The sequence below is a fragment of the Aspergillus pseudodeflectus genome (genome assembly GCF_044049435.1).
Source record: "Aspergillus pseudodeflectus strain CBS 756.74 chromosome Unknown BJX68scaffold_82, whole genome shotgun sequence".
NCBI lineage: Eukaryota > Fungi > Ascomycota > Eurotiomycetes > Eurotiales > Aspergillaceae > Aspergillus > Aspergillus pseudodeflectus.
This window is the reverse complement of record NW_027263858.1, coordinates 101115-129061: the sequence shown is the minus strand read 5'-3', so window position 1 is coordinate 129061 and position 27947 is coordinate 101115. Positions and strand designations below refer to the sequence as shown.

The 27947-nt window shown below is 48.8% G+C and overlaps 11 protein-coding genes across 11 annotated transcripts; 4 read left to right on the top strand and 7 right to left on the bottom strand.

Moving 5' to 3' along the window:
• Nucleotides 1-1094: 1094 nt before the first annotated feature.
• Nucleotides 1095-1616, bottom strand: BJX68DRAFT_248725 (uncharacterized protein). The gene has a single exon (XM_071041975.1). It carries the CDS (start codon nt 1426-1428, stop codon nt 1159-1161), a length of 270 nt encoding a protein of 89 aa, XP_070893169.1. The 5' UTR covers nt 1429-1616; the 3' UTR covers nt 1095-1158.
• Nucleotides 1617-6088: 4472 nt separating this feature from the next.
• BJX68DRAFT_259167 (uncharacterized protein) lies at nt 6089-7109 on the bottom strand (the record flags this gene model as incomplete). The annotated part of the gene is made up of 4 exons (XM_071043656.1): nt 6089-6149; nt 6252-6385; nt 6426-6457; nt 6689-7109. The coding sequence occupies 4 exons, from the start codon at nt 7107-7109 to the stop codon at nt 6089-6091; spliced, it is 648 nt and encodes a 215-aa protein (XP_070893168.1).
• Nucleotides 7110-7681: 572 nt separating this feature from the next.
• BJX68DRAFT_248717 (uncharacterized protein) lies at nt 7682-8305 on the top strand. The gene has a single exon (XM_071041974.1). It carries the CDS (start codon nt 7843-7845, stop codon nt 8197-8199), a length of 357 nt encoding a protein of 118 aa, XP_070893167.1. The 5' UTR covers nt 7682-7842; the 3' UTR covers nt 8200-8305.
• A 327-nt stretch (nt 8306-8632) lies between these two features.
• On the top strand, nt 8633-10802 carry BJX68DRAFT_210958 (phosphotransferase family protein). Its single transcript, XM_071037728.1, has 3 exons — nt 8633-8995; nt 9045-9655; nt 9709-10802. The coding sequence occupies exons 1-3, from the start codon at nt 8841-8843 to the stop codon at nt 10665-10667; spliced, it is 1725 nt and encodes a 574-aa protein (XP_070893166.1). The 5' UTR covers nt 8633-8840; the 3' UTR covers nt 10668-10802.
• On the bottom strand, nt 10509-11272 carry BJX68DRAFT_248713 (uncharacterized protein). The gene has a single exon (XM_071041973.1). It carries the CDS (start codon nt 11141-11143, stop codon nt 10937-10939), a length of 207 nt encoding a protein of 68 aa, XP_070893165.1. The 5' UTR covers nt 11144-11272; the 3' UTR covers nt 10509-10936.
• A 1087-nt stretch (nt 11273-12359) lies between these two features.
• On the top strand, nt 12360-12625 carry BJX68DRAFT_259164 (uncharacterized protein; the record flags this gene model as incomplete). The annotated part of the gene is made up of 2 exons (XM_071043655.1): nt 12360-12402; nt 12471-12625. The coding sequence occupies 2 exons, from the start codon at nt 12360-12362 to the stop codon at nt 12623-12625; spliced, it is 198 nt and encodes a 65-aa protein (XP_070893164.1).
• Nucleotides 12626-13399: 774 nt separating this feature from the next.
• BJX68DRAFT_279754 (uncharacterized protein) lies at nt 13400-15598 on the bottom strand (the record flags this gene model as incomplete). Its single annotated transcript, XM_071048795.1, has 7 exons — nt 13400-13455; nt 13490-13993; nt 14048-14406; nt 14464-15083; nt 15138-15172; nt 15251-15351; nt 15417-15598. The coding sequence occupies 7 exons, from the start codon at nt 15596-15598 to the stop codon at nt 13400-13402; spliced, it is 1857 nt and encodes a 618-aa protein (XP_070893163.1).
• A 2357-nt stretch (nt 15599-17955) lies between these two features.
• Nucleotides 17956-19943, bottom strand: BJX68DRAFT_248708 (aminoglycoside phosphotransferase family protein). Its single transcript, XM_071041972.1, has 4 exons — nt 19704-19943; nt 19366-19650; nt 18919-19296; nt 17956-18859 (listed from the first exon to the last, which is right to left on the bottom strand). Exons 1-4 carry the CDS (start codon nt 19864-19866, stop codon nt 18039-18041), a joined length of 1647 nt encoding a protein of 548 aa, XP_070893162.1. The 5' UTR covers nt 19867-19943; the 3' UTR covers nt 17956-18038.
• A 305-nt stretch (nt 19944-20248) lies between these two features.
• Nucleotides 20249-20605, bottom strand: BJX68DRAFT_272504 (uncharacterized protein; the record flags this gene model as incomplete). The annotated part of the gene is made up of 1 exon (XM_071047220.1): nt 20249-20605. One exon carries the CDS (start codon nt 20603-20605, stop codon nt 20249-20251), a length of 357 nt encoding a protein of 118 aa, XP_070893161.1.
• A 1879-nt stretch (nt 20606-22484) lies between these two features.
• BJX68DRAFT_248704 (GNAT family N-acetyltransferase) lies at nt 22485-23787 on the top strand. Its single transcript, XM_071041971.1, has 2 exons — nt 22485-23314; nt 23369-23787. The coding sequence occupies exons 1-2, from the start codon at nt 22843-22845 to the stop codon at nt 23635-23637; spliced, it is 741 nt and encodes a 246-aa protein (XP_070893160.1). The 5' UTR covers nt 22485-22842; the 3' UTR covers nt 23638-23787.
• Nucleotides 23788-25219: 1432 nt separating this feature from the next.
• On the bottom strand, nt 25220-26108 carry BJX68DRAFT_248703 (SUR7/PalI family protein). The gene is made up of 2 exons (XM_071041970.1): nt 25858-26108; nt 25220-25808 (listed from the first exon to the last, which is right to left on the bottom strand). The coding sequence occupies exons 1-2, from the start codon at nt 25975-25977 to the stop codon at nt 25296-25298; spliced, it is 633 nt and encodes a 210-aa protein (XP_070893159.1). The 5' UTR covers nt 25978-26108; the 3' UTR covers nt 25220-25295.
• Between the last annotated feature and the right edge of the window lie 1839 nt (nt 26109-27947).

Here is a 27947-nt window from a genome sequence, read left to right as displayed (position 1 = left end):
CACCCTGGGCAAGAAGCAGCATCGCCATCTCCGTATGGCCCTTCTCAATGGAGAATAGCAGTGGCGGCTCGTAGCTACCCCATCCATGGTTGAGATCAACATTTGGGCACTGGAGCAACCTGCGAACCACCTCAACTCGACCAGTTTTTATAGCAAGCCACAGTATAGGGTCCTCATGGATACCCGTGGGATCAACTCGGATATCTGGTCTTGTGAGAAGCAGATCAATGATGGCCAAGTCTCCGCTCTCAACTGCCCAGCTGAGTGCTGTCCGATTCTGGTGATCGGTGATGTTCGGATCAAGCTGTCTCGTCCGAACGAGCGACCTTAGAACCGACATGCTTGGCCTCTGGACAGCATGGTGAAGGGATGTCGACCGGTCTTGGTTGACCACATGAGTGTCGACAATAGCATTAACATCCACCTCAGGCAGAGAAAGCAGCTGAGTAGCTACTTCTTCGTGCCCACGTCGAGTTGCTAACCATAGAGCTGTCGCCCCGCTTCTGTCACGTCGGTTGATATCTGCCTCTGGCATGGCAACAAGCTCTTTAAGTATGGCTGTGTGCCCTTCTTTCGCCGCGAGGTGCAGCGCGGTCGCCTCATAACGATCTTGTGCATTGACATCGATATCCTGATGGCCAAGCAGCACCTTCACCGACCCCAAGTCTCCATTTCCAGCCGCTAAATGCAATGGAGTTCGGTCATAGTGATTCCTGACATTCGCATCAAATCCATGGTCGAGCAATAGCTGAACTATTCCAGAATATCCTCTCACAGTGGCAAGAAAAAGCGACTTGGCCTGACCCTGACTTTGTTCGGAGTCAACTGACGAACTAACTCTGTTTGATTGTTCCAAGATGGCCTTGGCCACAATTTCGTGTCCTCCAACTATTGCCTTGTCTAGAGGTGTCTCTTCGGTATTGTCTACCGCGTTCGCATCAGCTCCCTTCTGCAGCAACATTCTCGCCATCGAAAGTTGACCTCGACTTGCAGCATAATGGAGTGGAGTTCGTCCTTTGCGGTCTCGACATTCGATCTTGATAGTCTCCTCAGACAGCAAAATCTTCGCGATCTCCTCATGCTGGAAAACTATAGCCAGGAATAACGGTGTCAAGCCTTGCATCTCTCTTGAATTGATGTTAACTTGGCCTGTGGCTATCAGGCTCTTGGTGATCTGTTCATATCCATTCCATGCAGCTGTAGCCAGGGGTGTGAGTCCACACAGTGTACCTCGACAGTCAACCTCAATGTGTTCTCTGGCGAGAAGCCGATTGACAATACGCGCGTGTCCCTTGAAGGCTGCATACCACAGCGCAGTCCGTCCTGCGTTGTCACAGAAGTTAAGGGAAGCCCTGGCCCTAAGAAGGATCTCAACGACGGATTCCGATCCATGAATGGCTGCAGATATAAGCGGTGTAATATTCTCATGGACTGCGTTGACGGCTTCCGGGCACAGGCAGAGAAAAGTATGGACCAACTTGGCTACTCCTCTCTTAGCCGCCCAATGCAAGGCAGAACTATTTTGGTACCGGACATTGAATCTGTAGAGAACTTGAAGAGCGATTTGGAGTGTCCGTCGGTTGGTCCTTGCCAGCGCGAGAATATCCCTAGCCCGGTCAAGATTTTCTGCTATGCAGAGGACTAACTCTGTTGGCAGATCAATAAGATGCATCTATTTATAGTCAGATTTTGTTTCGACGGATTGTCTTTGCTAGGCAAGGAGCAATGAAAAATGCGTACTTTGGCCTGGGACCGCTCGCAGGATCGAGGTTGGCATGAAGTGATGTATGCTGACCGGGTCCTAGTGGGAGCTTTATCTTGGAATGGATATTAAGGCAAAGCAGGTCCTATCCTATGTTGACCCCCTCTCCACCTCGACGTCTGGCCCCCTCCCTGCTGGAATCGTGATGACAGACGCAAAATACTTTGGCTGCTCCACCCTTGCTATATTATGGTGCATTAAAAGACTCCGTATCAAGGGCCCGTACAACGGAAACCACAGACTTGCGGCGACCCCTCACGCTGGGTTCTCGCTACTCCTCATTTAACGCCTTTGCCTCAGGGGACAGACCTTGGCCCAGATCTTGAGTTATTTGCCATTGCGTGGGCCAGTTCCAAAAGTCCCCTAATAAAGTTGAAGCTAATATCTAGTCAAGGACCGACTTTGGGTGAGCTCAAGCGAGAGTATATATACAGAAGAGACGTTTTATATTTTGAGGATCCTTATGGGACAGTGCGATGATATTTTAAACGCAAACAAGCATTTTTTAAGGCTAATTTCCCTTCCACTTCGAAGCCTGGCACACCCTCCCTGATATCGTGACTATTTTTGTGGATCCACTATTCCACCATATTTTGGTGTATTGAAAGTTCCTGTATCCTGGGTGGGGGTGTGAAAGGAAAGACGAGCTTGCACCCAATCGCCTCAAGCCAGATCTTGGCCTCTCATGCACGAAATTTGCTTGCAGGGACCTATCTTGCTCAGAGTTCAGAGTCGTTCACTAATGGCGTTTTCTAGCCCCTGAAATCTGTCGATAAAGTTGAGGGCAACGGATGAAAGGATTACGTTTGCCAGGCATTGTGGTTCGGGGGTCTGGGCGTAAAGTAGGTCGATATCTATAACATACAAGTTCAATACACCAATATCTATAGGTCGATAGGGGTCAGTATCCCACAATGCTTGCTGTGCCCTAGCGACGGATTCTCTTATATACATCCTCCACCCATCCACTCCTCACACTCTTCTCGGTCGGTACCTGACATGCTTTTTGACAGTGCATTATGCGTCAAACAAATGTGGTTAGTGATTGGTTCACACTGCATATGGTCTTCTAACTAGTATAACAGGAAGCAGAGGTCTTTCTGCATAGGTCCATTCTGCACAATCCTGCGAGATTAACGATCAAGACCTTCGTTGGACGGTCGTTGAGCCCTGACATTGTCACACCAATTCACTTGTTGCTCGAAGGATTCGCCAATTCCATTCTGAACGAGCTCTCCGATAAAAACCTCCTCATGCTGTCACTTGTCTATTGGCACTTTGACGCGTCTACCCAAGAGCCATCTTTCGAAACTCGCCACCGCCTCTTACAGTCATTGGAGGTTTCTGTTGAGCTGGATATAATGTGCAGCATTCTTTGCGATCTTTACAACGATAGGGTGAGCAAGAAAGTGACAAAAGCGATCTTTAAAGCAGACTTTTGGAGGGTGTTAGCTTATGTCGACTCCCTTTTCTGGTATTGCCTCCGACGTGTTGTAAATCAAGAAACGATGAGCCAACATCTACAGTAGAAGCCATTGGTTGGAAATCGATCAAGCATTCATCTTGTATATACAACAGTCAATCTTCCTCCGAAATACAACAATATGGTGATAAATTATTCAGCTGCTGAAGCCCGGAATCGAGGCCATCCCTACATAGGTCAAAAATCCAATACTGTGCCACAACTTACCGCAGTCTGTCACACGATTGAGTTGCTCTCTTTTACTCTTTGACAAATCGCGGTGGGAAAGGCCAGAAATATTAGATTTGTAGCAGTATGATGATATAACTATTTAATACACCCAAAGTCCATGAGCTCCTCGGATCCGCCATGGACCGATACAAAACGCATGGCCCTGAGAGTTCCCCGAATAGCTCGGCTGACAAAAGCCTGTATATGCAGCTTCAATTGTATAGGGGTTTGGCTTTAATAGATCCATGCACACTCGTTGTGACCGCTAGCTAAATACCTTTGGTACCATTAACCCCAATATACGCGATAGAAGAGCCGAACTCTGCCCTTCCCACAATAACTTGAAAGAGTTTAGCAGCCGATCAGGGCATCCAGCACAGTGGTAAAAATATATACTCACAGCTTGTTAGACAGAGGGACTCCTTCAAACGTCTTTTCCATAGTTCTCAACAACAAACATGATATCAAAGCAACGATAGCCTCTTGGAACATTATCGGCGAGAATAAAAGCACCCAGAGCTGCCCGATAGCAGGAGAGAAATGTTCCGAAGTCTGTTTGTTGCAGAGCCAGGCCCTTATGGATTTCATCCTCCTGGTCACGGAAATGGCGAGATAGGAGGTCGGAGCGTGCGAAACCTTGAAGACATATAGGGCAAAGGAACCTTAACGTTGAGTTCTCTATAACTCGTTTCAAGATGTCATTCTGCCTCTGCAAGCCCGGGGTAGCCATGCTGCTCCGACAAGAGATTAATAGCAATTCGAGATGCAGGAACAGGATGAAATGCTCCACAGCATCAGAGGAAACTAGATCTGCCTTTTATGTGGTCAAGACACCTCCGAAGCCTAGTACTTTTGCTATCTTCCTGCTTCTTTCGTAGAATATGCTCTAGGTAGGACTCAGCTCCAGCCGATCTTTCCAGATGCATTGCGATCATTAAAATAAACCTAAGGAGAGGAGCTAATGTATTATCCTGCGCATGCAGCGAGTATCCACTTCCTAGCCCTGTCTGGGAATTGACCTCAAGCCTGGCCCTCCACGTTCTTGCTGATGCATAGACGTTTGTTCTTCTCTTCCCAGTCCTCCAAGATGTGCCTTCCCCATTCCGATTGTTTCAACTCAGTCTTAAGAACCATGTAACGCTCATAATAAAAGCAAGGATATTCAACCTCGTATTCCCTGTCCAAGTCTCTGGCTTCCCGAGAAAAAACCATCATAGTCTGTGTCTCACCGCTTGGAAGAGCAGCATTCTAGTCCCTTGTCAGTGCACGAGAGAGGCTCGTAGGATTGGTCACTGACTCGCATATCTTCTAATTCCTGTACTGATATCTCACGCGGCTGTGATATATTGTATACGGGCGATGGTGAGCAAGGCGCGAAGGATTCGTTTGCATCGGGTGGTTGTACAATGCAGCAGAGGAAATTTGAAGCAATTGCCGTTAAAATACTGATCACATCCATTGTAACTGGAGCGTCGGGATAGATGTTGCTTTCGAATCCGAGTAGAACAACCTTTTGCTACATCCATATCTGCTTCTGGTGTCCATTTATAGATCTGAACTTATTATAATTCCGTGTATCTCCTGATATCGTAGAGAATTCCAAAGTGAAGGTTTTAAACTAGGAAGTAAATGATGATCAATTGATCTGCGTATACCATTTAGCCAATCAGATGATTCCCCGATTGACCAAGCTATCCCATCCCATCCCGTCCCATCCCGTCCCATTCCACCCCATTTACCCCTTCCCGTCTCGGCCTGGCCTTTTCCATTTTTTTTTTTCTTGGCCTAGACCAGATGTCCTGTGGAAGACGTCAGAGTCAGCCTTTTCAAGTCTTATTACCGGACCAAGTACGAAGGCTAGAATATGAGCAGAGGTTGTAGGCCCCTCGGGCTTTTGCGCCTTTCACGAAAATACATACGTCTTATAATTCAATACTGATTTCACTCCTTCTGCATGCTGACCACTTCGCTTTTCTTGAAGAGTTAGTTCTTTGGATTTCGTTGACAATCGGGCAAGCTCCTTGATGAGTCAGCAGAGTTTTCCATTGGTTCTCGAGGGGCGTTGGGCTCAAATCTGATGCCCCTCCTCCGAGAGAGATTTTATCAATGTCTTCATATCATGAGAAAACAAAATCGCAAGCCTGCAATACAAATGCGCACGATCTACATTTTTTGAGAGTTGGTTCTCGTCTGCCGCATTTTTTCAATCGCCCTCCATTACGAGATTGCAGAGACGGTGTGCAAGGCCGCGTCACGATTTATTTACGAAGCAACTCGGACGAGAATCTGCGTCACCAAACAGCCTCGGCAATCGACATAACCACCTTCCGCCACTTGCGGTTTTGAACCCGCGATGACCGATGTTGTCGGGCAAAAGGCGCTCAATGGCGAGTGGGAAAGGATATCAAATAAGTGTTTTGAGATACAAGAGGACATGGTCATGAGTTTTGAAGGGCAGTCCTGCAATATTGCAGATTCTGAAGGAAAGCCTGTTCCCAACGGGAGCCTGGGCATCGCAGATGGAAGAGTGGCGAGGGATGTGAAGATTGGTTATCGATGCTACATCATGAGGGCAAACGTGAAGTTCGAGAAGATTCAGCCAGAGAGTTGTTAGAGGTAAGTGATAGTATTTGCTACTCAGGATCACCCAGACCCAGAACATTGGAGATACTGAACCCATCAGCATAGCCCATCCTAATAACCAGGAAAGTGTCCTCGTTAATCTTTTTTGGCAAGTACAGGGTCAAGCAGTTCGTTACCGACAAGCCTCCCCTCTCCTGTTCATCTTTCCATAACTTGCTCATCCTCATTCCCGTCCGAAACGGTTCGGGTAGCTTGTCAATCATATGACGTCTCATGAACGAGAAGGACAGATAAGGGTCACCATCAGATGACGCCGGATTTCCTGGGAATATAAGCTCCGATCTTTCCTGCCGTGCAGCGATACATACCTAGGATTTGAGATTCTACTTGTAGGCGTTTTGGCGGCCGCTCACTGACTCCTTCGGAGGTGGTGTATGTCCCATACAGAGGGTTCTTTTGTCGTCCACTTGGGGAATTTTGTTCCTGGCCAGAAGCCTCCAGATCACCCCGTTGCCCTGTATAACACATGCTTAAAGATTGAAACCTCATAAAAATGGAGCCGTCCTTACCTGTTGAGTTTTCAATTCTCGGTACTGCTTCAGGAAAATCCTCAATATATCTTTTCCCTAATTTTGCTGCGGTGGAAACACCCAAGGCAGCAGTATCTTGGGTTATAGTTTCCTGACGTGGTAAGTTGCAGCAAATAGCGATGGTGACCGAAGATAGCGATGGTTGTGGTGGGCATGATTTCCACCAATCTTCAAGCTGCTTATAGAATGGGCCAGGAGGTATTAGAGGAAGTGTAGAAATATGATATGACAAAGAACAAAGGACAAATAGTTCTGCGCTGATTGAATACGTCTTTCTTGAAAAGTAACGCGCCCGGCGTCGGCGACTCCGAGTCGACGACGTTTGCTTACTCAGTGACTCATCGGTTTCCACCAACAGGCCGGCCCACGAATTAAATTGAGTAATCTCATTATCGGAAAGAGGGTCTTGGATTTTCGAGAATTTGTCTTCAAGACGAGGTTTGAATTGGTTTGCAAAGAATGTGCTGGCAGCTGAGTTCATGTTCACAGTGATGAACTTTTGGAAAGTTGCGGGGTACCTCACCATATGTAATGTCCCATCCCATTCCATCCCATTCCATCCCATTCCATCCCATTCTGAGCTAGGATATCCATAAAACCAATCATTATCATCCTTGTGGAGCGGACCCGTTCTCCTATCTGTCTTCGGCCTGGACAAGCGACCTACAATTTCTTGGCATTGGTTGTTCGCCAACCGATTGGTTTTGATCACCTCAGCGCGCATTGCCAAGCATAATTTTTATTGGCCCTCTGGCTCAAATATCGGTAGTTGCCTTCAACGCACTTACCACAGAAGGCCATTCGATGATCGGATTGTAGCTTGCCGCCCTCGACGAAGACACAGTGCCCACTTGCACGGACCCTGTCCTCGATCTGAATAAACATGCCATTGTAATTTGCGACAGGTCCCTGCAAAAGCACAGGCCGCAATGGCTTGTCTCGCCAGAACTTTCCCTGCTTTGGTGATCTTTGCGATATGGGACAGCCACCAAGAGGCAAGCTGGCGGCTCTATTGGGTCAAGACTAGCCGCCCGCACAAGACTTCTACCCTCTCAAAGGGGACTGCGTAGAGATGTTCCGGGGACTTTCTCCGGCCCAGGGTATTTATAGGTTCGGGATGCTCTATCGAAATTCAATTCAGCTCTTTTGGTTGCTCAACTGCGCTTCAGCAATTTTGACTATTTCCTCTCATCGTACCTCATCCTTATCTCATCATGTCGCGTCGTGCTTGGGGCAAAGTTATGGAAGCCATCACAGGCCGAGGCTCTAAGGTCTGGGAAAAGTTGGTTAAGCCAACAGTTGGGAGGGGAAAGACCCAGTGGCCGAAGACCCAAAGTGACCTTGAAAACCAAGGCGTCCGCTTCGACTACGACGGTACTATCGAAGATAATGGTCAGATCTATCACAAGTACCAGGTTCAGCCAAATGCTGGGAAGATCCCCAGTTCTTGGAAAGATTGGAGAGACAAGCACGGTGGGACCCACGCCGTCATTGGGACAGTCAAAATCAAACAAGATGCGACCAAAGACGAAGTCGATTCGGCCCTCAAGTCTCTTGAAGAGAAACTCTGATAGGACTGTCAGTACTCATATCTTGTTTATAATAATACTGTATTTTCCAAAGCATGCCCTCGGTGTTGCTGACGGTTCAGAAGCTGCGCTAGGAATGGAGGCTCAACAGACCCCAGAACTCACTCCACCCCGCAGAACTTCGCCTACCATTGGTCCGTCCCTGGAGGAAGATCTCGGCTTGACTATGGTGCTATTTATGCAACTGGGTCCAAAAAGTGAAGGGAGTCAATAATTTTACGTAGTAGCTCCTTGGTTTAAATAATCAAGTTCTTTGTCTTAAATGCAAATCGCCGAGCACTCCACTGCCACGGTACGAGGGCTAATAGTAGCTTTTTGCCGCTGACCAAACGTTGTGCCTCTTAGTCAGATGGTCTCGCCGTAGAAACCAAATCCTCTCGCGACATCGACGATGTAGAAATTCCGGTCTCCGTAGGCGCATTGTAATTAGCAGATTGAATGTACTGGTCACGTGGTAATATTCTGGTGTCGTCCGGAACCACTGCGTTAACTCCGGCTAACATCTGGAAATACATTTTTCCAGAGCCGTCCCCCTGGCGTTCGGTCTCGACACTTTTGAAGTCGCCATTTCTTCATTTTCTTCGAATGCCCCCTTTTACGATCAGAAGTTTTTCTTTTAGAACATGCAACTTCGCAATATCATCCGTTCTTTCTTCACTCGGGTTTTGCCCTTCCGCCCGTACCGGGTTCAACAGTTCAGGAACATAACAGAGTCCGTCCGTCAGCCTGCCCAGAACTCTAAGGATGAACTATTTAAATATACGTCTGGAAGATGGATGTACGTCCTTAACTCTGGCAAACATCCGTCCGAGGCTGACAGGCTATAGCTATAATGAACATCTACGGTTGACCGAACGTTACCTCGAGTTCGATGTGCCCGCCCTTGAGAAGGCTATTGCTGCCGCGTACGGACATTCCACTTCTGATATCGTTTCATTTTTTAAGCTTTCAGAAGGCGGATTCAATAGATTATTCCAAGCGACGTTCAAAGACGGGAAGCATATTATCGCTAGAGTTCCATATCCTTCCACAGGACCTGAACACTACGCAGTTGCTAGCGAAGTGGCCACTTTGAATTATCTCCGGCTGCATGGGATCACTACACCTAAGGTGTATGCTTGGTGCTCAACGCGGGTGAATCCTGTCGGCGCCGAGTACATCATCATGGAGAAATTGGACGGCAGCCCTCTAGGCGATGTATGGTTTACGATGACACCAAAAGAGCAGCACAGAATTATGAAACAGGTTGTCGAGTGGGAGACGCGATTGATGTCGTTGGAGTTCCCTGCGTCCGGTAGTATATACTATCGAAAGGATATTCGGCCAGGAGAAGGGATCCCGCTGCCGGCTGGCGATCACGAGTTTTGTATAGGTCCTATAGCACATTACAGTTGGTGGCACGACGAAAGAGCAGTACTCAAAACCGACAGGGGCCCCTGTAAGTGAGCAAATCCAGTAACATGCTAAACTGAATTGGTTAATCCGTTATAGGGATGTCATCCCACGATGTCTTTCACGCGGTTGGGAAACGGGAGTTGAAGTGGGCCGAAACTTATGCGAAACCTCGCCTTCCTTATGAACGCCTTTACAGAGAGATCTATAATTTTTGTCAAGTTTCGCCACATACTCACATCAAAAATTTGTCCGACTATCTAACCTTGGCGCGATGCCTTGGTTTCAAAAAGGGAAGCTCACTAAACCGGCCAGTCATTCGCCATCCTGATTTTCAACCGAACAATATACTCGTGTCAAAGACAAACGAAATTGTTGGATTGATTGATTGGCAACACTCTGCCATTCTTCCTCTTGGAATTGCGGCTGGGATACCGAAACATTTCCAGAATTACGGTGACCCTGATTCAGAAAAGCTCCTTGAGCCTCAGATCAATCTGCCACCAAACTATGACTCGCTTGACTTACCTGAGCAAATTCAAGTGCGGGAGGCCATTCGAAAACGGCTGGTCCATTTCCTTTACGCCGCTTTTACCAAGCGCTTGAATGAGGAACATTACGACGCAATATTTAACCAGTCTGTCATACTGCACCAACGCCTTTTTAAGAGTGCCGGTACTCCCTGGGAAGGAGACTCAACTACTTTACGGGCTGACATGATTCGTGCCATACAGAGCTGGTCGAATTTCATCACAGAAGACTCTTTAGAGCGTAACAAAGGAAAATGTACTGTGCCTCCTCTCGAGTATCCAGACACAGTTATTCATGACACTATTCGTGTGGATGCGCAACAGAGAGAAGCTGATACTGCGATGGAACAAATGCGAAATGTTCTCGGTGTGGACATATTGGGTTGGGTGTCTAATGATGAATATGAAGCTGCGAAAGAAATGGCTCGTGAGATGAAGGCCAAAATGCTTGAAGCGGCTGAAACTCGTGGCGATGTCGCCGGTGTTCAAAATCATTTTCCGTTCGATGACTTCGATGAAAAATCTTGACATTGACCTATGCAATACACTCCAAATGTACGTTAAAAGGCAATGTCTGGGCCAGACATGGCCTGACAAAAGGTGTTGCAAGGCTAGAGCAGTACAATGAAGTAAATGAGCTTCTTAAGCAAGCAAAGGCGGAGCTAATTTATCAGCTGGCACATTCTGAAACAGAAATAGTTGGGTAGGAAGCAGCATGGCCGTTCGATTCCGTGGCCAATCTCTCATTGCTGGCGTCAGTCTGAAGTTCGCGATTCGCTTGTCCTGTTCTTGCAGCATTAGCCAATGCTTATTTTCTCGAAATTTGCGCAATTCATGCCACAGCTTGATTCGCTTCGATACCAGTCATCAAGTAGAACTAGCCCAATGACTTTATCACTCAGGAGGCCAAGCCGTTTGTTTCCAGGTGGGTTGAGAGCCTCCTCCAAAAGCGTTTGATCTTGAAAGGTACAATCAATCCTGCCTTCAACCTCCCTTGTCTCCATAGTAAAGTAGAACGCAGTATAGAGAGTATGCACGATAAAAGTTGGTTGTTAGAGTGGCCGGATTATATACGTGGACGTGATCAGTGGAAAGCCTGGACAGCAGACGTCACCAGTTTCTCTCTTCACCCATCCCAATGAATGGTTGGCCTGGACTGGACAGTTCTTGGCTGGTTGCAAACGGACATGATTCCTCAGCGTCATTGGTGAAAATAATTCATTTGGATGGGATAAGTCGCCATCATCACTGTCCACGTTGCTTGCCTTGTCATGGTCGCTTTCAAGCCTGGTGATCGTATCTTGACGGGATACAATTTACTGATAATCAGGAGCCTCGGCAGCAAGACGTGGTGGACTGTACAAACCTTCACTGGATGGACAGATGACACTGTTTAGATGAGGGCCACTAAGCACCCGTAGTTGCGTGATGCTGCGCAGAGGGCCTTTTTCGATCGTCGTTCACAGATGGGTTTGCCATGGTCGATGTGCTTAAGAGAAAGCTGAACGCACGGGATTATAACAGGACTGGCATTCTTGTAGGGCGGGTGTTATCGGTGCATTTCCCGGGGTTGACTATGGTACTTCAGTGAGATACTAGGCACCCCGGAACAAATGACGTTTGCGATGACGAGGTTAACTTTAACGTGGACAGCCACGTTAGACTTCGTGGCGAAGTACGACTGCTTGTCTTTCCCTCTCTCCGCTACCATTCCTCGAAATTCAGCTTGGCGCTAAAAATGTTCCAAAATTGTACGACTTAGAACGAGCATACAGCATAAAAAGCCATATGGAGAGCCTACGGGTCGACCAGCAGCTGCTCCCACATAGGTTCTATCGTATTCAGTACGATGGCTGCAGGACGGTGTTAAATGAGATGGGATTATGGTCGATGTCTATGGATACGCTGGATACTGCTGCTACTATCGTTTCTGCCATTCAGCACCAATTAGATTGGTACAACCGCCGACCAACTCCATTCATATCTGTCTTTGACGATAAAGAGAGGGCAGATAATTGGGCTCTATCGCTTCGCAACGATAACATTGTAATGGCAGAAGTTGATACGAGCCTTCTCGAAAACGTCGTGGCTTTCCCTCTGGAGAGAGCACGACAATTACTGAATGTCGATATCTCGAGACACGCCCAGCACAATGGCGAGTGGCTAGTTCTGCATCATATCCCAGCTGTAGCAATCAGGCGTTGGATCGGAAGAGATACAATGGAGACGGATAGAGATATCAGACAAGAAGAGCGTGAGGAAGGTGAGTACATGTCAGCGGTATTCCATAGGTCAAAGGACTAGATATTTGCTGACGTATCGACTCCAAAGCACAAGCTGAAAGACGACTGCATCGGTGGCGGATGCAAAATGATCCGCTCTATCATTACGTCCCTGAGCTTGGAGGCTGGTACGATGAAGATGAGGAAGCAGAGGAACGCAATATTGCTGACGATATCATGAAGCTCATTGAAGACAACTGGTGATACTTCCGGATCAACCCAGCCCACTGAAAGGATGACACAATGGCTATAAGAGTTAGGACGGAGTAGGCGAAGTTCTTCTACTACTTTATTTCACTTGGCGGGGCAGAACGACCAAACCCATACTTGTAAGCATCAGCTTTGGCAGAGCAATGAGGCTATTAAGGATGATCATCAATAACACAAAGTAAGGAGAAGAAATGCAAGATTGATACTATGGAGCGTACGGAATTGACCCCTGCCACACACCCATGAAATAAAAGATGCTGGTATTCGAGGGCAGGGAGTCACTTTGTGACAACACGTACAGTGAAAGCACATCTCAAGAGCGAAGGCGAATTCCATGGACCTCCTGGGTATGGTTTTTGAAGTGTGTCACGCTGGGAGGGACAAAGTGAACCTTTCTCATGCCACATAATCCACAAGATTTTATGCCGCCGTCGAATGCTGCGAGTTCGAGTTTGTGCATGTTCTCCACATGATCCCAGAGTTTATTGCGTTTGCTCTTTTTCTTCTTGCGGTCAATAGGAGGTAAGCTTCGGTCGGACAGACAGAACAGGCACTGCAGAGGATCATATTTCTCTGCAATGCTTGCGGGGGCGGTTTCTCTCGTCCTTGTGTCGCACTCCGGCTGGGAAACCACTGCGCTTGCTTGCTTCCCACGGCGTGGGCTCTCTTTCCGACGCTGCCACCGAACCAGCAGGCGGATGAAATCCAATCGACGAAGATGGGCCTCCTCGTCTGTCCGCGGCGCCGGTGAGTAGCAGAGCAGCCGGACTACCTCTTCTCGTTCTGGGATGGAGTAGCGATTTGGCTGTATGCTTTGTTCTTCACTTTCCTTATCGCAGGGCTGAGCTTCATATTAACGGTTAAAAATTTCCGTGTCGGCATTCCGGAAATGCCGTTTCCAGTTCTTCTCCAGGGCTGATTTGCGGAGCTTAGTGAGAGTCCGATTTAACTCAGCATCTGCTTCTTTCTTTTGCCGACCGATCTCTAAGGCTTCTTCGAGAAGCTTTTTAGCCTCGGGGTCTTCTTCTTCAACCAGACTCAGCCCGAGTTCATCATGTTGAGCCTCCTTGACGGTAAACCCAAATTGATGGATCTTTAAAGTCAGCTGCTGGCATCGGGCGCGCAGCCGTCGGACTTTGGGATGATTGCCGATTTTGCGTGATTGTTCTTCGGTCAGGCGAATCGGGGCTGTATTATCTGCCACTAGAGTGGCTGTCCGCATTTCCCTCTGCACCACCTCGTTGGACGCTCGTCTGTGAAAAGCAGCCGCCGTGTCAAAGTCAACCTTTTCGTTCAGATAGTATTTGACCGCGTTAGACTCGTGGTCCGCAACCTGATCACGAACCGAGGCCGGGGCCTGATCTGTTCCAGTGGGTTAGCAGAAAACCTCTCTTTGCAAAGACCTCAAAGCCATACTATTAATTGCGTTAATAGCGCCACGCCGGACCTCTTTCTGGGGTAGATTCTCCTGCTGACCCGTTTTCCTCCCGATCTTTTTTATATAGCGTGCCCATGTTCTCGCTCTAAGTGCCAGCTGAATAGACGTGCGGTAGCCCTCGTCTGTGCGTTCGGGCTCGCGAAATATGGGGAGGTCCAACTTGTCTCGCTTGATCTTCAGGTGGATACCTCTTCGATGACGGGGGAGTGGCGCTGTATAGATGTCTGCCACATCCCAGATCGTAGCCACAAATATATCGTCGTCTATTCCCAGTGCCAAGAGCTGTGAGAGGAGGTTGAACAGAAGGTTGTCCTCATGCTCAATAGCAAACCTCTTTCTGCAGTCAAGTCAATATTATTCTAACAAGATACCTAAGGGGGGCTCTTCAGCTCACATTCGCGGCTTTCGGTCTTCTCCTTTGGTGTGAAGCAGGGTCACAATGGCAGTCAGCAGATTACGACGCCCACGCACAGGATTGCGGAGAATGTAGAATTCGACATGTCTCCACAGGATAGTGCTAGTTTCCTTATTCCCAGCAAGATAGCCGTCATCCGTCACGGTGGAACCGTCTGAAGTGTAGCCATCGTTATTCTCGTGATCCAGGCCCAATTCGCTGTCGTCCATCTCGGACGTTAATTCTTCCATCTCACCCAAACCACCACTGACGCCTGTGTCGTAGCCTGAATCGCTTGAAAACCCATCGCTCAAGCTGTCGGCTGAATTCATATCGTGCTCCTCCTCGGTCGCTATCTCTTCCCCTGGCGCTCCGAACGTGCCATCAGGTCGAGGGTTTACCGCGTGTCTCGTGTCGAATAGCGAGACTGCTCGACATGCTGAGATGCTTGATAGATTAAGACCAACCAGCGGATAGAGACGCTGCTTCTCATCCGCGAACACTGAATCACAATGAACAAGGTGTGTGACCTGGAACTCCAGGAGATCAATGGAATCGGCAGTAGGTTTTGGCAATGGAAGCTTCCGCAAGCCCATCTCCTTGCTGACCTGATTCTTGTACTACCACCCTAGGTTAGAAACCGGGACAAAAATAAGGAGAGCAGAACCACATACATTAAGACAGTCCCGGCGCATGTCAGGATCCATGTCTCTACCATTCTTTAGGTAATAAAGCCTCTTCAACGTCCTCCAGTAGTTGGCGAGGGTTCCGTCGGCTCTGATCGAACCCTGGAAATTGTCTTTGATCCAGTCAAACCAGGCCTTGACATCCGCAGCGGTGAGCTTCCTGAGCAACTCATCAGGATCGAGTGCAGCCTCTAGACAGAATCTATTCACCGTTGGTATAAGCAGCCTGCACGTCATGCAACGACGATTCAAGTGATTAGGACATACCGATTCCACTTGTCTCGTAGTGAGGCGGCGGAGATGTTTGTATTCGGTGCATATTGGGGCAGCGTCGGGCCACTAGCAAGGTGCCGCTCCCGTCGCCTCGCGTAGTAGAGGTGTGACTTCCGCTCAGATGTCTCTGCTCGACGTCGTGCGCTTCTTTGCCTGGGGAGACCTGAGTACGCCATTGAACGAAAGGGAGGAGCAAAGCATGGATGCATTGACGAGAAAAAAGGGAGATGGGAGTACAGAGAGACATAGTAGGATTTATAGTGTCGCTTGTCCGGGACGGTCTGGCAACAGGACTTTGCACCCTCTGTTCTTCGTGACTCTAGCTGGCGGTGGGTGATGCGTCCTCGGGTATACTCTAAGAGAGAAGCGGATCGCGAATCACAGTGGAGCCCAGCGAGTCTGGTGGGGATTGCCGCGCTAAGGGGAGTGCCCCAGTGAGCCGTGCGGCGCCGTAACGCCGTTACGCTGCCGCTCTGGTAATTTTCGCTCGGTAAAGCGGCGGCCAGGGACTTCCTGTTGAGGTTTAGCGCCCGGGGCCATCATCGCCCAAACGGGCTATGCGCATCGCCCGTTTAGGCGATGCCGGCCCCCAAAGGTACATTCTATATGTAATTTGTTACCATACAGCAGAGCCATACAAGTCGAAAAAGAAGTTTATTCTTAGCTTCTCCCTCCCAGATGAATTGGAGATCAAGCCTGTGGATTAATCCTCACAACTCAACGCTCGGATGGAAAGCTAATACACAAATCCTCGATGTGATTCGACCGTTTGGCAATTAAAGCTAGGTGGAATGGATTGGCAACTCAGCTCGCTACTCGTTGCCTGGGAAGTCAGCCTTGCTCAGCTGTCTTTTCTCTCTCCTTGTTCTCTGAATACATACTTCGGAGCTTTGTACTGGAGGTTGCTGTGCTAGGCGTTCTCTGGGCATTTTAGCTAGTTTGGAAACAAACTCTACCAAAAGGACATCGAAGAAAGGTGCACTTCCTCCCCAACTAACTGCACCCTCTCCCGGCCCCTTGACCACCCGCAATCTTTGTGCCTAAGCGAAATGACATAGTGTCGACTTTTAGACTCTACCTCGTCCTCTAAATGAGGTGGCAGTCCGCTTTTAGATGGCAAGAGGCCGTATGGGTTTAGACCGGGTGATGGATCCCAGAGAAGCCCATGGAGGCCAGTGGATCAAAGGAAGCTTTGATACAACTCCGCAGTCTCAGACGGAGATAGGAGATGGAAATTGCTAGAAGTCACGCCTTCATATTTGAAATACATTCGACCAATTGACAGCCCGTATCTGGCATGGATGGGGAGCTGAGCTAGGCAGCAAGATTCTGGCAGAACCGGCGTTTCAACTCACGCGTCGAGTGTCCGATCGGGAAGTTGTGGGCATTCAAGGTTCCCATGGGGTGAGTTCCTCACCCTAACAGGGTGAGCGACTCACCAAACTCACTCAGTCGCGTAGGCGCGCACGTGCACGAAGCGCCCTGGATCACGGAATAACTCGCGGTCCGTCCCGTCGGTAGATCGAAGCTTGGCAGACCTGTTCACCACAGATCTCGGTCGCTAAAAAAAGGTGAACACTGCCCCTTCTCCCCGTCTTTGAAGATGTTAGGCATTTCGGAGGCTGAACCTTAGGGCATGGATTGGGAACAGATAGATAAACAAAAGAGATCTGGTTCCTGTTTGACCACAGAGACCTTCTGTCCGCTAGAAAATCGGCCATCTGGGCCATCCTCAAGTTTCTTGTCCCGCATCCCAACTTTCTAGCCATTCCATCAACCTTTTGGAGGGATCGGGTTGATCCGGAAACACTCCGTGGAAGTTCTGAATCTCATGCGGAGCACCCTTGAACTCGCGTGCTGGATACCAGGTCGGATCGGAACCATATCCTTTCCATTCAGCCTGATAATGCAGCTTTCCTCTCCATATTCGTGACGCAAAGATTTGCTCCACTTCCCGTTCTCGCTCGTCCATGGGATTGTATGTAACTGCTGTATGGATTATTATTCCTAGAGGGAAGACTTCCCTTCATAGACCTCTGAGCATATCCACGCGTACGATGATGTTCCCGATACGATCTGGGACCAACTGTACGCGGAAGAGCGGCAGTGAATTTAAACTCCAAGTGGATCAATGTTACTATCAATCAACATAAACGTCGGCGCAACCAAGCCACGTCAGATGACAAAGAGTTCTTCTGATCGGGCTGACACAACCACCCCTATTTTGCCTGTTGATCTAGATCAAATACCTTTGGGCCACCTGAAGTGGCAGTGGAAGAATACACCGATTGGCACCTGGCGAAAGTAAGCACTGAGAACTTCAAGCAGAATGTTACAGCACATTTCTAGAGAGCGCCTCCTGTTAGCTACCCCATCAACACGTGCGACGAAGGCATTATGCAAATGAGGCTCTCTTGGTCAGACTGGAAGACACAGGGAATGTGGATGCGGCGGAAAGCATCAGGAGTGCACGTGAAGTACATACAAAAACTAAAGCGTGAGCCCACTAGCTATCGCCACTGGAGTGCAGGAATTGATTGGAAGATGTATTGAACTAAAAAAACTTTCTAGATATACATCAGATCCCGCATATAGTCCTCCTGAACTCAACTGTCCTCACTTATCAAGGTCAAATGGCCAGATTGACCTCAGTGTCATTTCATCTCTTACCGGCTCATCATTGTCTAAATCTGCGTTCGTCAAAACAGCCTGCAACATTCCATCAAAGAGTTCGTTCTGGGCTGATTGTGCCGCTTCCCAACCATTTGGCGGTACCCATCCGTCTGAAGCTGTATTTAGGAAGCTTGACAAATCGGTTCGCAGATTCTGTGCCGCCTCGAAAAGCCTGTACTCTTTCTCGTGTTTCTCAAGCTCTTCTCGCGTGGGTAAAGGGTAAGGACATTGACCTTCAAATCCTAGCTCGTTCCAATGCCTCGCAGTCTCAATCATCTCGTGACGTAAGGCCACTGCACCATCTTTCCATGTTCTATAACAGTAACGGAAAGGGCGAAAAATATTGTCATTCATCAGCCTTGGGCCTGCAAGTTTTGGTGTGAGAAACTGTGAAGAGAGATCAAAAGCTTTGGCGCATATCTCACTTCCTTCTGCGAAGTCCGGGACCTCGTCCGAGTACCAAAACGCCGGCTCGATACTAGCTGCTTGCCAATCAATAATGCTAGTGATAACAGAAGGATTGTCATCCGAAACAAATATATTCCTCGTATGCAGGTCCGGGTGGAACAATAAGGGTGGGGCGGAATTTCTGACGCGAATGCTCGCGGCCATTTGCTTCAGCACAGGACGGGTACGCTTGAGAAGAGCTAAATGCGTTTCAGGCGATCCATGATAGATTGGTCGTTCGGGTTCGGTATCCACTGGAGGAACTTGTGACAGACCAGCGTCAACAAGGCCATCACAATAATCGCCAATAGTCAACCCTAACGAATTCTAGTGGTAAGCACAATTGCCCAGTAGCGGGAGCGTCGACGCAACTTACATGGGCCAACGTTTCTATTAGCATCATGATAATATCTCCTTTCTCCCACATTAGTATCCCAGTATCTAGTACCGCAGTGAGGTCCAACACAAAAGCCATCACCTAGGGGTTGTTTGCTAACAGATTCGAGGGTATCGTCGAAGTATATGCTCCCAAAAGCTGGGAATTCCAATTCGGCGATATCCTTTATTGTCCGGTAGATTGCATCTATGCACCTGACCTGCTGGTCGCCAGCCATTTTATGCCATTTCTCGTGCAGAGGAACGCCTCTTGCATGTTCCATGATAATATATTCGCTGCCGATAATATTTGTTTCATCACTAGCGTCGCAATTGTAATCAAGAATTCTCGGTACGGGGATATTCGTCTTCGTTTGTACTAGACCGATCGTGTGGTCAGCGGTTGAGTAAGTGGTAAATAAGTGATAAATAATCGCGATAAACTTACAGTAGCGAATTGTAGCAACCTCAGAAATAGTGGTCAGTTTCGCTGGTCCTGCCAACCGAAACGGGAGCCTCGCCACGATATTCTTCTCGTTATCCAAGGTAAAGATAAAAACTCTGTTGAAGCCCCCTTCAATTTTTCGGCAAGCCTTTAATTCACTTGCTTCGGGGCATAGCTCAATAACCTTCTGGCAAAGAGCAACAAAGCTGAATTGGATGGAGCGCGACTCAGTCTCCAGTTTATTACGCCGCAACCACCGACCGCTCGTGTAGGTATAGGGTCTGATTTCTGGAGTTATATTAGCATGAATAATCAAGGTACGGCGACAGCAAATGGCTCACCCAGTTCTAACTCGGTATTCATTGCACTCGCTGTCCAAATAGTTGCGCCGCTGGCTGACTGGAGACGAGAAGATAAAGTTGACGGGAAAAGGGGTAGAGATAAAGGGCAGCCAGGTCGACTTCTTAACGCCCAAAACAAAGAACTCCTCAAAGTTGGGAGCATCTGGTTCGATATTAGAAGACATTTGTCAAGAAATATGATTGAGGGCGTAGAAGAAAGACCTCCAAGCTCATTCCACGGTTAAAAAAGCAACCGTGTTCCAGGGCGGTGTCAGGTCACCGCCAACGTCATAAAAATGCAACTCCACTCTTTACCGATAGTCACTCTACTATTGGAGGGTTTCTGTAACGACTACGTGCTTGGTTGTCTAATAATAAATAGATTTGTTACGGTTTCCCCGTTAGTGCGCATTGGGGACAAGATATCTGGCCCAAGGACTCCACATAATTGCAAGACGGTTGATCCATGTCATAATCAAAGGACCTCCGCATGAGTTAGCTGCATGATACAATATGCTCAGATGTTTGTGCCAACCTTATCACGCTCATCCGAGGTTCTTCTTGCCTTTCTCTTCAAGATCACGTAGTACCCTCTCGTACTCTGCTTGTTTGTCTTCAGCAGCGGTATCGAATACCGAGGTTGCGAGCTTTGCGTGTGTTGTATTTTTCTTGACCCAGTCCTTCAGGACAGGACTTTTCGCCTGTGAATTAACTTGTAAAACAACATTCAATTTCTTTGAGCTTAGGTCGTAATGGCCGGCATCGACGCGAAGCTGAAAATCGGCGTCCTTGGTTCTGGAAGGAATAAGGCGGCTGCCTTCCACCGCGGCGCTAGAAAATTTGGAGGGTGCATTCTTGAGAGACTGTGCTTTTTGAACAAACGATCCCAAGACCTTCGACATTCCGAAATGAGGACTGAACGGCAGTTCAAGGACAGTGTTGAATGAAAAGTGAAAGTGCGGGCCGAGATGAAGGCAGTCTAAGGCTGTGAGGTGCAGGTGAGTGGGCAATCAAGTAGGAAGGTTCTCAAGCCCTCGACAGCTCTTGGGATATCTTATATATGTCATGTTCAGTTTGCTTCAACTTCTAACGTTCATCCTGTGATTCATCCTTGCCGTAGTTTTCCAGCCGCTGAAATGGGATTGTGCTTGGGCCTCGAAATACCCCAGCACGAGGAGGCTGAGATTTTTTTTTTTTTTGCTGGCGGCTACTCTTGAACCAATATTGGAGCAATCAGCTTGTTTCCATCTTTCTGTGGCTTTTTTCATATCTGCAAAATCATCCAAGCAGGGGGAGGCTTTGGCGAGGCGAGCCATTGCTGCCTGTGCTTTTGCAGGAATGAGTTTCATCTTCGCAGTTCTTCCCTATCTGACTGGTTCCGACAGCTCCAAAGTGCCCAGATTCCTCGCGCACGATTAGCAAGCTCGTGGTTCACAGCTTGCGCTAATGCATGATTTTGAGTCTGTCACACCACTGTTTTTCTTCGAGGAGTCTCTCCCTTCTGTAGATATAAGAATCGTCCAGGTTTAATCTGGTGATCGGCAAGCCCGAAATACAAACAAACAAACAAACAATTTATTAACGCCCGGCGGCTGAGTCGAGAGGGCAACTATCACTAAGTTACTAGTACATTTCCTATCGGGTGCCATGTCTCCTTCTAGCCCGTACAATTTCACTTTTAGCATATGTCATGCCGTCTATCAGGATCGTAGGAGATTCTCGTGGGTTAGTAGTTTTGTTAGTAGGCTTGCTTGAAGGCGCTTCTCCAAGTGTTCAACATCCTATCTTCGGCAGTTGAAGCGCGTCTACCATGTCTGCCACGAGGCGGTTGGTGTGATTTAGGTTGGGAAGAGTGGGTGATTTGTGTTAGGGTTAGGGTTAGGCGACGTCGAGTCGGCCGGTGGCGATTGCAAACCGTATTGACGCCCGTACCGCTTCTAAGTTTGGACTCCAGTTTTGATTATCTGAGGGCCGTTTCCCGCCCAAATAGAAGGATATGTTGCCTCGGTGTGTGTTGGTACATTGCAGCATTTCTGTCCGATGTGTCGTCCATCTCTGACATCGAAAGAGAAAGTGCTCTACCGTCTCTCTTGCTTGTCCACATTCACACAGATCGGTTTCCGCAACGTTGATTCGGTAGAGGTATCCGTTTAATCTTGCCATGCCTGTCCGGAGCTGCGCCAGCACGCTCGCTTAATACAGTTGAGGCTCGAAGTTGCCTGAGCGGCGAATGAACGAAATCGCTGGGTCTCCACACTAGCTGGTATTCGCTAGAACCAGAGCTACTCCACTCTCATCCGGGTCAAACCGAAGACTGAATTGTGCCGAGATAATGGCAAGAAGGTTCAGCGGCTTCGACCAACGGTAGGGCCGGACAGCATTGGAAATCAAAGCATCTGCCTATGGACTGGGGGGTGTGCCCAGACTGCGCAATATCCCAGCAGGGAAAAAGGTACCCTGCCTTTTTTTCCGCACTGATACTCCGCTTCGAGAGTGAGAGTGCACCCGGCATGGTTAGAGTGGCGTCTATCATTGCCAGATGCTGCGGAGTTCTGGAGAGACAAGCCATCGCGGCCTGTGCTTCTGCAGGATCCTGCAGCGAAATACAATTCCAGATCGAGAACAAGGTCCGTGTACCTGGAGATGCATTTGGGGCTGTGTCCTCGTCGCGCGGACTCGAGATCGAGCCTGCCTTGATTTCAACCGTCAGATATTCTAGCTGCCTTGGGGGTGGCTGAACCGGTTCGGATGACGTAATCAAATCAATCATTGTGTTGATCGCCTTGCTAAAGACTTATGCCTGAGGCATTCAGATCACCCCAGCTATAGCAAAGCTGACCGCGGGGCAGTCTAGGTGGGGAGAATCGAGCGTTGATCGATTGTTACGATTAATTAGCCAGTGCTTGCCTGTCTACTTGATTCGTCTCTAACCCAGCGCCCCACTAGTCAACTAAAGGTCAAGCCAACTGGTTTACTAACCGCAGGAACCATTTTTCCGTGTCGGGGCCGGGATAAATACTTCGCAACTTCCTTCCAAGAGCAGCTTTGGTTCAACCGGAAACCTCTTGCTCTCGTCCTTTGGATGCCCGGCTGATTTACGGAGCCAGAACACCTTGCGACTCATGCGCCTAAACATAAAATGGTGCTCTCGATATCGCCCGTCGAAACCGAGGACGTAAATTTGCTTGTGCGAAAGGTCGAATTCCCCGCACATCAAGACAACCCACTCTATCGGTTGATGTTCCCACACTCAAAGGAGCAACACTGGGAGGAGAAGGAGGACGAAATCAGATGGACGATTGATGGTCTTCTTGAGACAGTTCATCAAGAGGACGAAGCTCTGTACAAGGCGTGTGGAGAGGATGGATCACCCGTCGGGCTTATAGGTTGGACTACCAGTCCAGGAGCATTTGCAACGGGAGTGAAATGTAGGGATTGCCCTCACGCTGGCCCGGTAGTTAAGTCCAGAGCGAGGGGAGTAGCGAAGGTTAAAAGCCGGAACAGCTTTGATCCTCCCTCTTTGGATGTTACTTCGTGGCTTGGTATCTCAAAACGGCTAAGAGAAGAGAGGCAAAGAGTTATTCGAGATTGCCAAGGCAATGGGATATGCCGTAAGCCATCAGTCAACTGAATTTTCTTGACCCTTGCTCACTTACCTCTATTAGGAATCACTTTTATGGCTGTGGATCCAAATCATCAACGTCAAGGTGTTGGGTCTACGCTCATGAAAATTTTTTGTGATTATGTTGACGAAAATGCACTAGACGCCTTTGTTTTGTCCTCGCCTGCTGGCATTCGACTATACTCCAGGTTCGGATTCAAAGCAGTCGGAATTGTTGAGACAAAGGAAGGAAACTTTACTAGCATGCTAAGGACTTCAGGCCTTAGCCCCCGGGAAAAGACCGCATTACCTTTAAACAATAATGCAAGCTAGTTGATGGGTTCCCAAATTCTTGTCAACGTTATCTAAGACAGCAAAAATTGACAACATGGTTGCGTCATTAAACAAAATCAATAATCAAGATTGACGGTTATGGATTTAATGACACGAATCTCATAGTTGCCTATGTATAGCGTCAGGAACAACCATGGTCATTGATATGTTTTCCCTCAGTGTCTTTCCAGCAATACTCTCTGCAGTGGCACCTTTGGTCATCATCAGTGCTAAAAACCCAAACAGCTTCAATGAGCTCCGAATCATTGACCGATCCCCGTGGTATCATGATGTTGGTCTTGCCCTCGGTAATCTCCACCGATAACTCCGGGTCATATCTGTCTAGAGAACGCACACCAAGTACGTTCTCTAATTTGTGTTGGTGAAGAAGTGCCGAAATTCCGAGAAAGAACTCATGATCGTGGTCTCCATGAGACGAGCATGGCGAAAAATCAAATTCAAATGGAGCCAAAATTTCGTTGAAGAATCTGAACGTCCGCGGAATGATGAAGCCTTCATATTTAGGCACCACGCTGTCACAGTTTTTGACAGTCCACGGTGCTGAAATGTTTCGGCAGTCCACAAGCCGCTGGTTGGCCTCCATCGTAAAATGCTTGTGCAGCAGACAGATCCCATACCGTTCATGCATTCCAGAGTCGAGAAAGAGCTGTCTTATGGGGCCCAGTAGGTGCTCCTTCGCCTGCATTTCCTTGAACAGATGGGCTGCCTCCCGAAGGGATGGTAGTGATTCGTAAGCTTCTGGGATATAGGTGGCCCTATGGTCGCCCCTCACCAAGACATTGACGCTTCCCCTTCGGTCCCCCAAGCCGTTGACCAGGGCCTTGAAGAAAAACCTTTGCCCACCACCGCTGCTGGAGAGTTGGAGTCAGTCGTGGCTGACTTGGTGAAGAAAGCCCTGTCCAACCTCTGGGGCTGGGATGGGTCCTGGGACTTACTGTGGCATCTACGATTGTCTGGATCTGTTACTTGATACTATTGCTTGTAGTTAGAATTCCCATTAGAGCTAGCATCCACAAGATAAAGACTGTGAAGGATACCGCATTACAAATTTCCCTTAATTCTGCTGCTTTCGTGACATGACCACCTCCAATTGTATATAAACGAGATAGCATAATTCCAGTGCGAAAGGAGGAATGCTTGGTGATACGCTTTATATTGTCTCTATTGCAAAAATGCATGTGCGCAGCGAGCTAAGCAAACTGATCAGGCCCATTGGGCAAAAGTTAAGACCGAGAATTAAGGCACCAAAACCTAAACAAGCACATTAGGATACGCGATGAATAATCGGGAAATGCTTTGGTGCGATCGTATGTACCTTCCGGTGCGGTCTTTCCATGATTCACGGGTAGGATCGAAGATGCTCACCTCGCCCTTCATACCGCCCTGGATTGCCAGAACTTGCACCCTCAGAGACAGCAGCAACAGCATCTTTCCACAATCCAAAACAAACTGGTACCAACCGAGAACGCCACGGCGAGCCATGATACGGCCAGCATCCGTGGTCCAAGGCTGGCAGAGATGCCCGCTTGCTCCAGCGTACTGTTGATGCCCCGGGCGAGCAGTTGATACATGATTGTCACCATCACAGACGCTCCAATGATCAAGATGGATGACACCTGACCGTCGTCAGTATGACCTTAACGTTTCTCTTGTTGGCTTACCGCTGAAGAGATGATGGCGACTAGCTTCGCCAATGGGAACCCGACCAGACCGGTGACGACAGCAATAAATGCGGCAATGACCGCTGTTATATAGGCAACCACGATCCAATGCGACAAATGGCGATATCCCTTTAGCACTGGCTGCGTCCAGTCTGCTAAAACTCCATTTGCCTGGCCCAGGCGACTGGAAAGAAGGTCGACCAAGTCGAAGGAAAAGGCGGCACTGGGCCCTGAGCAGTTTGAGAAAGCCTCGGCACCTTGTTTGCTTTCGCAATAACTCCACAGGCCGACTGCGTAGTATTCTGGGAGGAGTGAATGAAGCTGGTCCGACAGATCCTGAACATGCCCACCGATCTGGTCGACCGCATTCTCTGCCGACCCTGTGATCCTGTCGACGACGTTGCCCTTTTGGAGCGGAGAAGAGGAATCTCGATCAAAGGATCTCACTAGGTTAAGATGGTCTATTTTCGGGAACTCCGTCAACTTGACCTTTGCTCCGTCAGCGACTATCTTGACGCGGGGGTGTTGAGCAAATCACCTCCATGAAGAAAAGGTCTTGAGGGGAGGACGTTGATGTGCAAGCGGAAAAGACCACAGCTAAGCAGATTAACGCCGCGGTAGAGAGTACTAACGGCACAAACTTCAGGAAAGGCAACATGCTGAAAAGCAATAAATTCCTCTCCGCCTAGTGTCGGGACGTTTGTCTAGATGAGCGGGTGGGACGCGTCTGTTATGTTCACGACAAGACTGTGGTATAAAACTACGCGGTATCTATGTACGCGGGGAGCCACGCATAAATTGTCCGGCCTTGATACGGATATACGACCAGTCCTTTTTTGACGGCATGGCATACGACGTGATACACGGTTTGTACCTAGGCCTTTTAGAATGCGCCGGCGAGTAGTATGTCTGGCGGCCATGGATATGGCCGTCAAAGGTGGCCGATTGTTGCTTAGAGTACGAATGTTTCTGTGCCTGGCGGACACTGAACAGACTCGTCCTCTAACCTGCACACCGAAAGCTGAGGTACGGCGAGCAGATGAATTCTCATGTCTCCCGAGCAGGCTTTACTGCTGATCTACGTCAACATTTTATCTTTAAGTGGAGAAGGATCGCCCCTCTTCGCTGAAAAGCATATTTCCCTCGGCCATGCCCAAACAAAACGGTCAAGACGACAAGTCACCTAGCCAACCTTTCAAGGCGTGGCGCCTCTATGCTGTCTTTATGGTGACTACTAGGTGCTTTACAGACTCGGTGACTACAGTACCATATGCTCCCTCAGTCATGTACTGCCGAGGCTGTCAGTAACTCCCCCGCACCTTCCCAGGTACCCACAGGCTCATTCATTTGTGGTTGGTTTATGCCATCCACAGACGCTTGGATAGAGTGGAAAGCTTAGGATCTGACGAGAGCCAAGAACGTCTAGTCGTTCGCTTGGTGCAAGCGATTGGAAAATGGACCCAATGGAAAGCAGTTCCTCATCTTTCCCTGTCCTGTCCACTGAGTCGTCCGCTCCATTGCAGCGAAATTCAATGGAGACGATAACCACAGACGCGGAGCAGCACAACCCAGATCTTTCAAACACCATGAACATACAGAGTGGTGGCTCGCCTGGTACGCGTACAAAGAAACCCTTGATACCAACCCCTGATCAGACCCCGAGGCCGAGCGATCGAAGCGCGGCCGACAGCCTGCCGGTCACATTTCAGTCAGATTTATCACGTGCAGAAGCATTCACTAGCAATCGAAGGGACAGGCCTGTCCTCCGCTTTCCACCTGCTCAGGCCCTGCCCCTATACCACGGAACTTGGTATGTTTCCGATGACCCAGCACCCTAGTAGTCACCAGACGGGGCATCTCTTGTGCTCTTCGTTGCGCTTTGCGAGCTTGTTTCGCCGTCATGCCTTGTGCTATCCTCGCCCTCCTCCTAGGTACGGGACGACGCCTTCTGATATTCTTTCTCAACTGACGAAGTTTAGACCGTAAGGATTCCGCGGTCCTTGGGCGGATGGTATCTGAATACTCTTTGGCCCTCATGTCCCACGACCATTCGGAATCCGGATGGAGGACGATCCAGTGTGGGAGCCGAGCCTCCTCGGTGGGCGTCCACTCGCGATAGACTCTTTTGCCCATTGCGAGATACCAAAACGTGGAGCTGCGACCATAGGATAGATGGGGAAGAGAGCAGCCAAATAATGACGGAGGCATTGGATTGGTAGATGAGCGAGGTCCTATTGATTTAATATTCACGCTTAGGCCTGCAAATGAAGGAACTTACAAGCTCCGATCAGACGCCAGGGCCATTTCATCATGTCTGCTGGCAGGAGCGGCGGCGATGACCAGGCGCAGAGCCCCGCCGAAGTTTATCAGGAGGTATTAAAACTTCACGAGTCAATGACCAGTCCGCCCCACAAAAGGCTGCCGTGACCGGTCCCCATTACATTCTCCGGGGGTTTAGATCGTTGTCAACAATGAGCTTCACCGTGTAGATTTGCATCAACCACCGAAGATCAGCTAGATCACTAATAATTTCCACCCGCTCCATCAACCGGGGACTTGACTTCACCAGCGCAAGGAAGGGGAAGCTTTTATCACAAGGGAAGCTGACTAGGGCCGTATATGGGCATT

Excerpts from the sequence above, each read along its gene's own strand:
- BJX68DRAFT_248725 (XM_071041975.1), bottom strand. The coding sequence starts at position 1,428 with ATGAGAATATTACACCGCTTATATCTGCAGCCATTCATGGATCGGAAT.
- BJX68DRAFT_248717 (XM_071041974.1), top strand. The coding sequence starts at position 7,843 with ATGTCGCGTCGTGCTTGGGGCAAAGTTATGGAAGCCATCACAGGCCGA.
- BJX68DRAFT_210958 (XM_071037728.1), top strand. The coding sequence starts at position 8,841 with ATGCAACTTCGCAATATCATCCGTTCTTTCTTCACTCGGGTTTTGCCC. Across the intron at positions 8,996-9,044 it reads TATACGTCTGGAAGATGGAT|CTATAATGAACATCTACGGT; the intron begins GTACGTCCTTAA and ends GACAGGCTATAG. Across the intron at positions 9,656-9,708 it reads CAAAACCGACAGGGGCCCCT|GGATGTCATCCCACGATGTC; the intron begins GTAAGTGAGCAA and ends AATCCGTTATAG.
- BJX68DRAFT_248713 (XM_071041973.1), bottom strand. The coding sequence starts at position 11,143 with ATGGAGACAAGGGAGGTTGAAGGCAGGATTGATTGTACCTTTCAAGAT.
- BJX68DRAFT_248708 (XM_071041972.1), bottom strand. The coding sequence starts at position 19,866 with ATGCTCCCAACTTTGAGGAGTTCTTTGTTTTGGGCGTTAAGAAGTCGA. Across the intron at positions 19,651-19,703 it reads GAATACCGAGTTAGAACTGG|AAATCAGACCCTATACCTAC; the intron begins GTGAGCCATTTG and ends ATATAACTCCAG. Across the intron at positions 18,860-18,918 it reads TAATAGAAACGTTGGCCCAT|GGTTGACTATTGGCGATTAT; the intron begins GTAAGTTGCGTC and ends AGAATTCGTTAG.
- BJX68DRAFT_248704 (XM_071041971.1), top strand. The coding sequence starts at position 22,843 with ATGGTGCTCTCGATATCGCCCGTCGAAACCGAGGACGTAAATTTGCTT. Across the intron at positions 23,315-23,368 it reads CCAAGGCAATGGGATATGCC|GAATCACTTTTATGGCTGTG; the intron begins GTAAGCCATCAG and ends TACCTCTATTAG.
- BJX68DRAFT_248703 (XM_071041970.1), bottom strand. The coding sequence starts at position 25,977 with ATGTTGCCTTTCCTGAAGTTTGTGCCGTTAGTACTCTCTACCGCGGCG. Across the intron at positions 25,809-25,857 it reads AAGACCTTTTCTTCATGGAG|GTCAAGTTGACGGAGTTCCC; the intron begins GTGATTTGCTCA and ends GACGGAGCAAAG.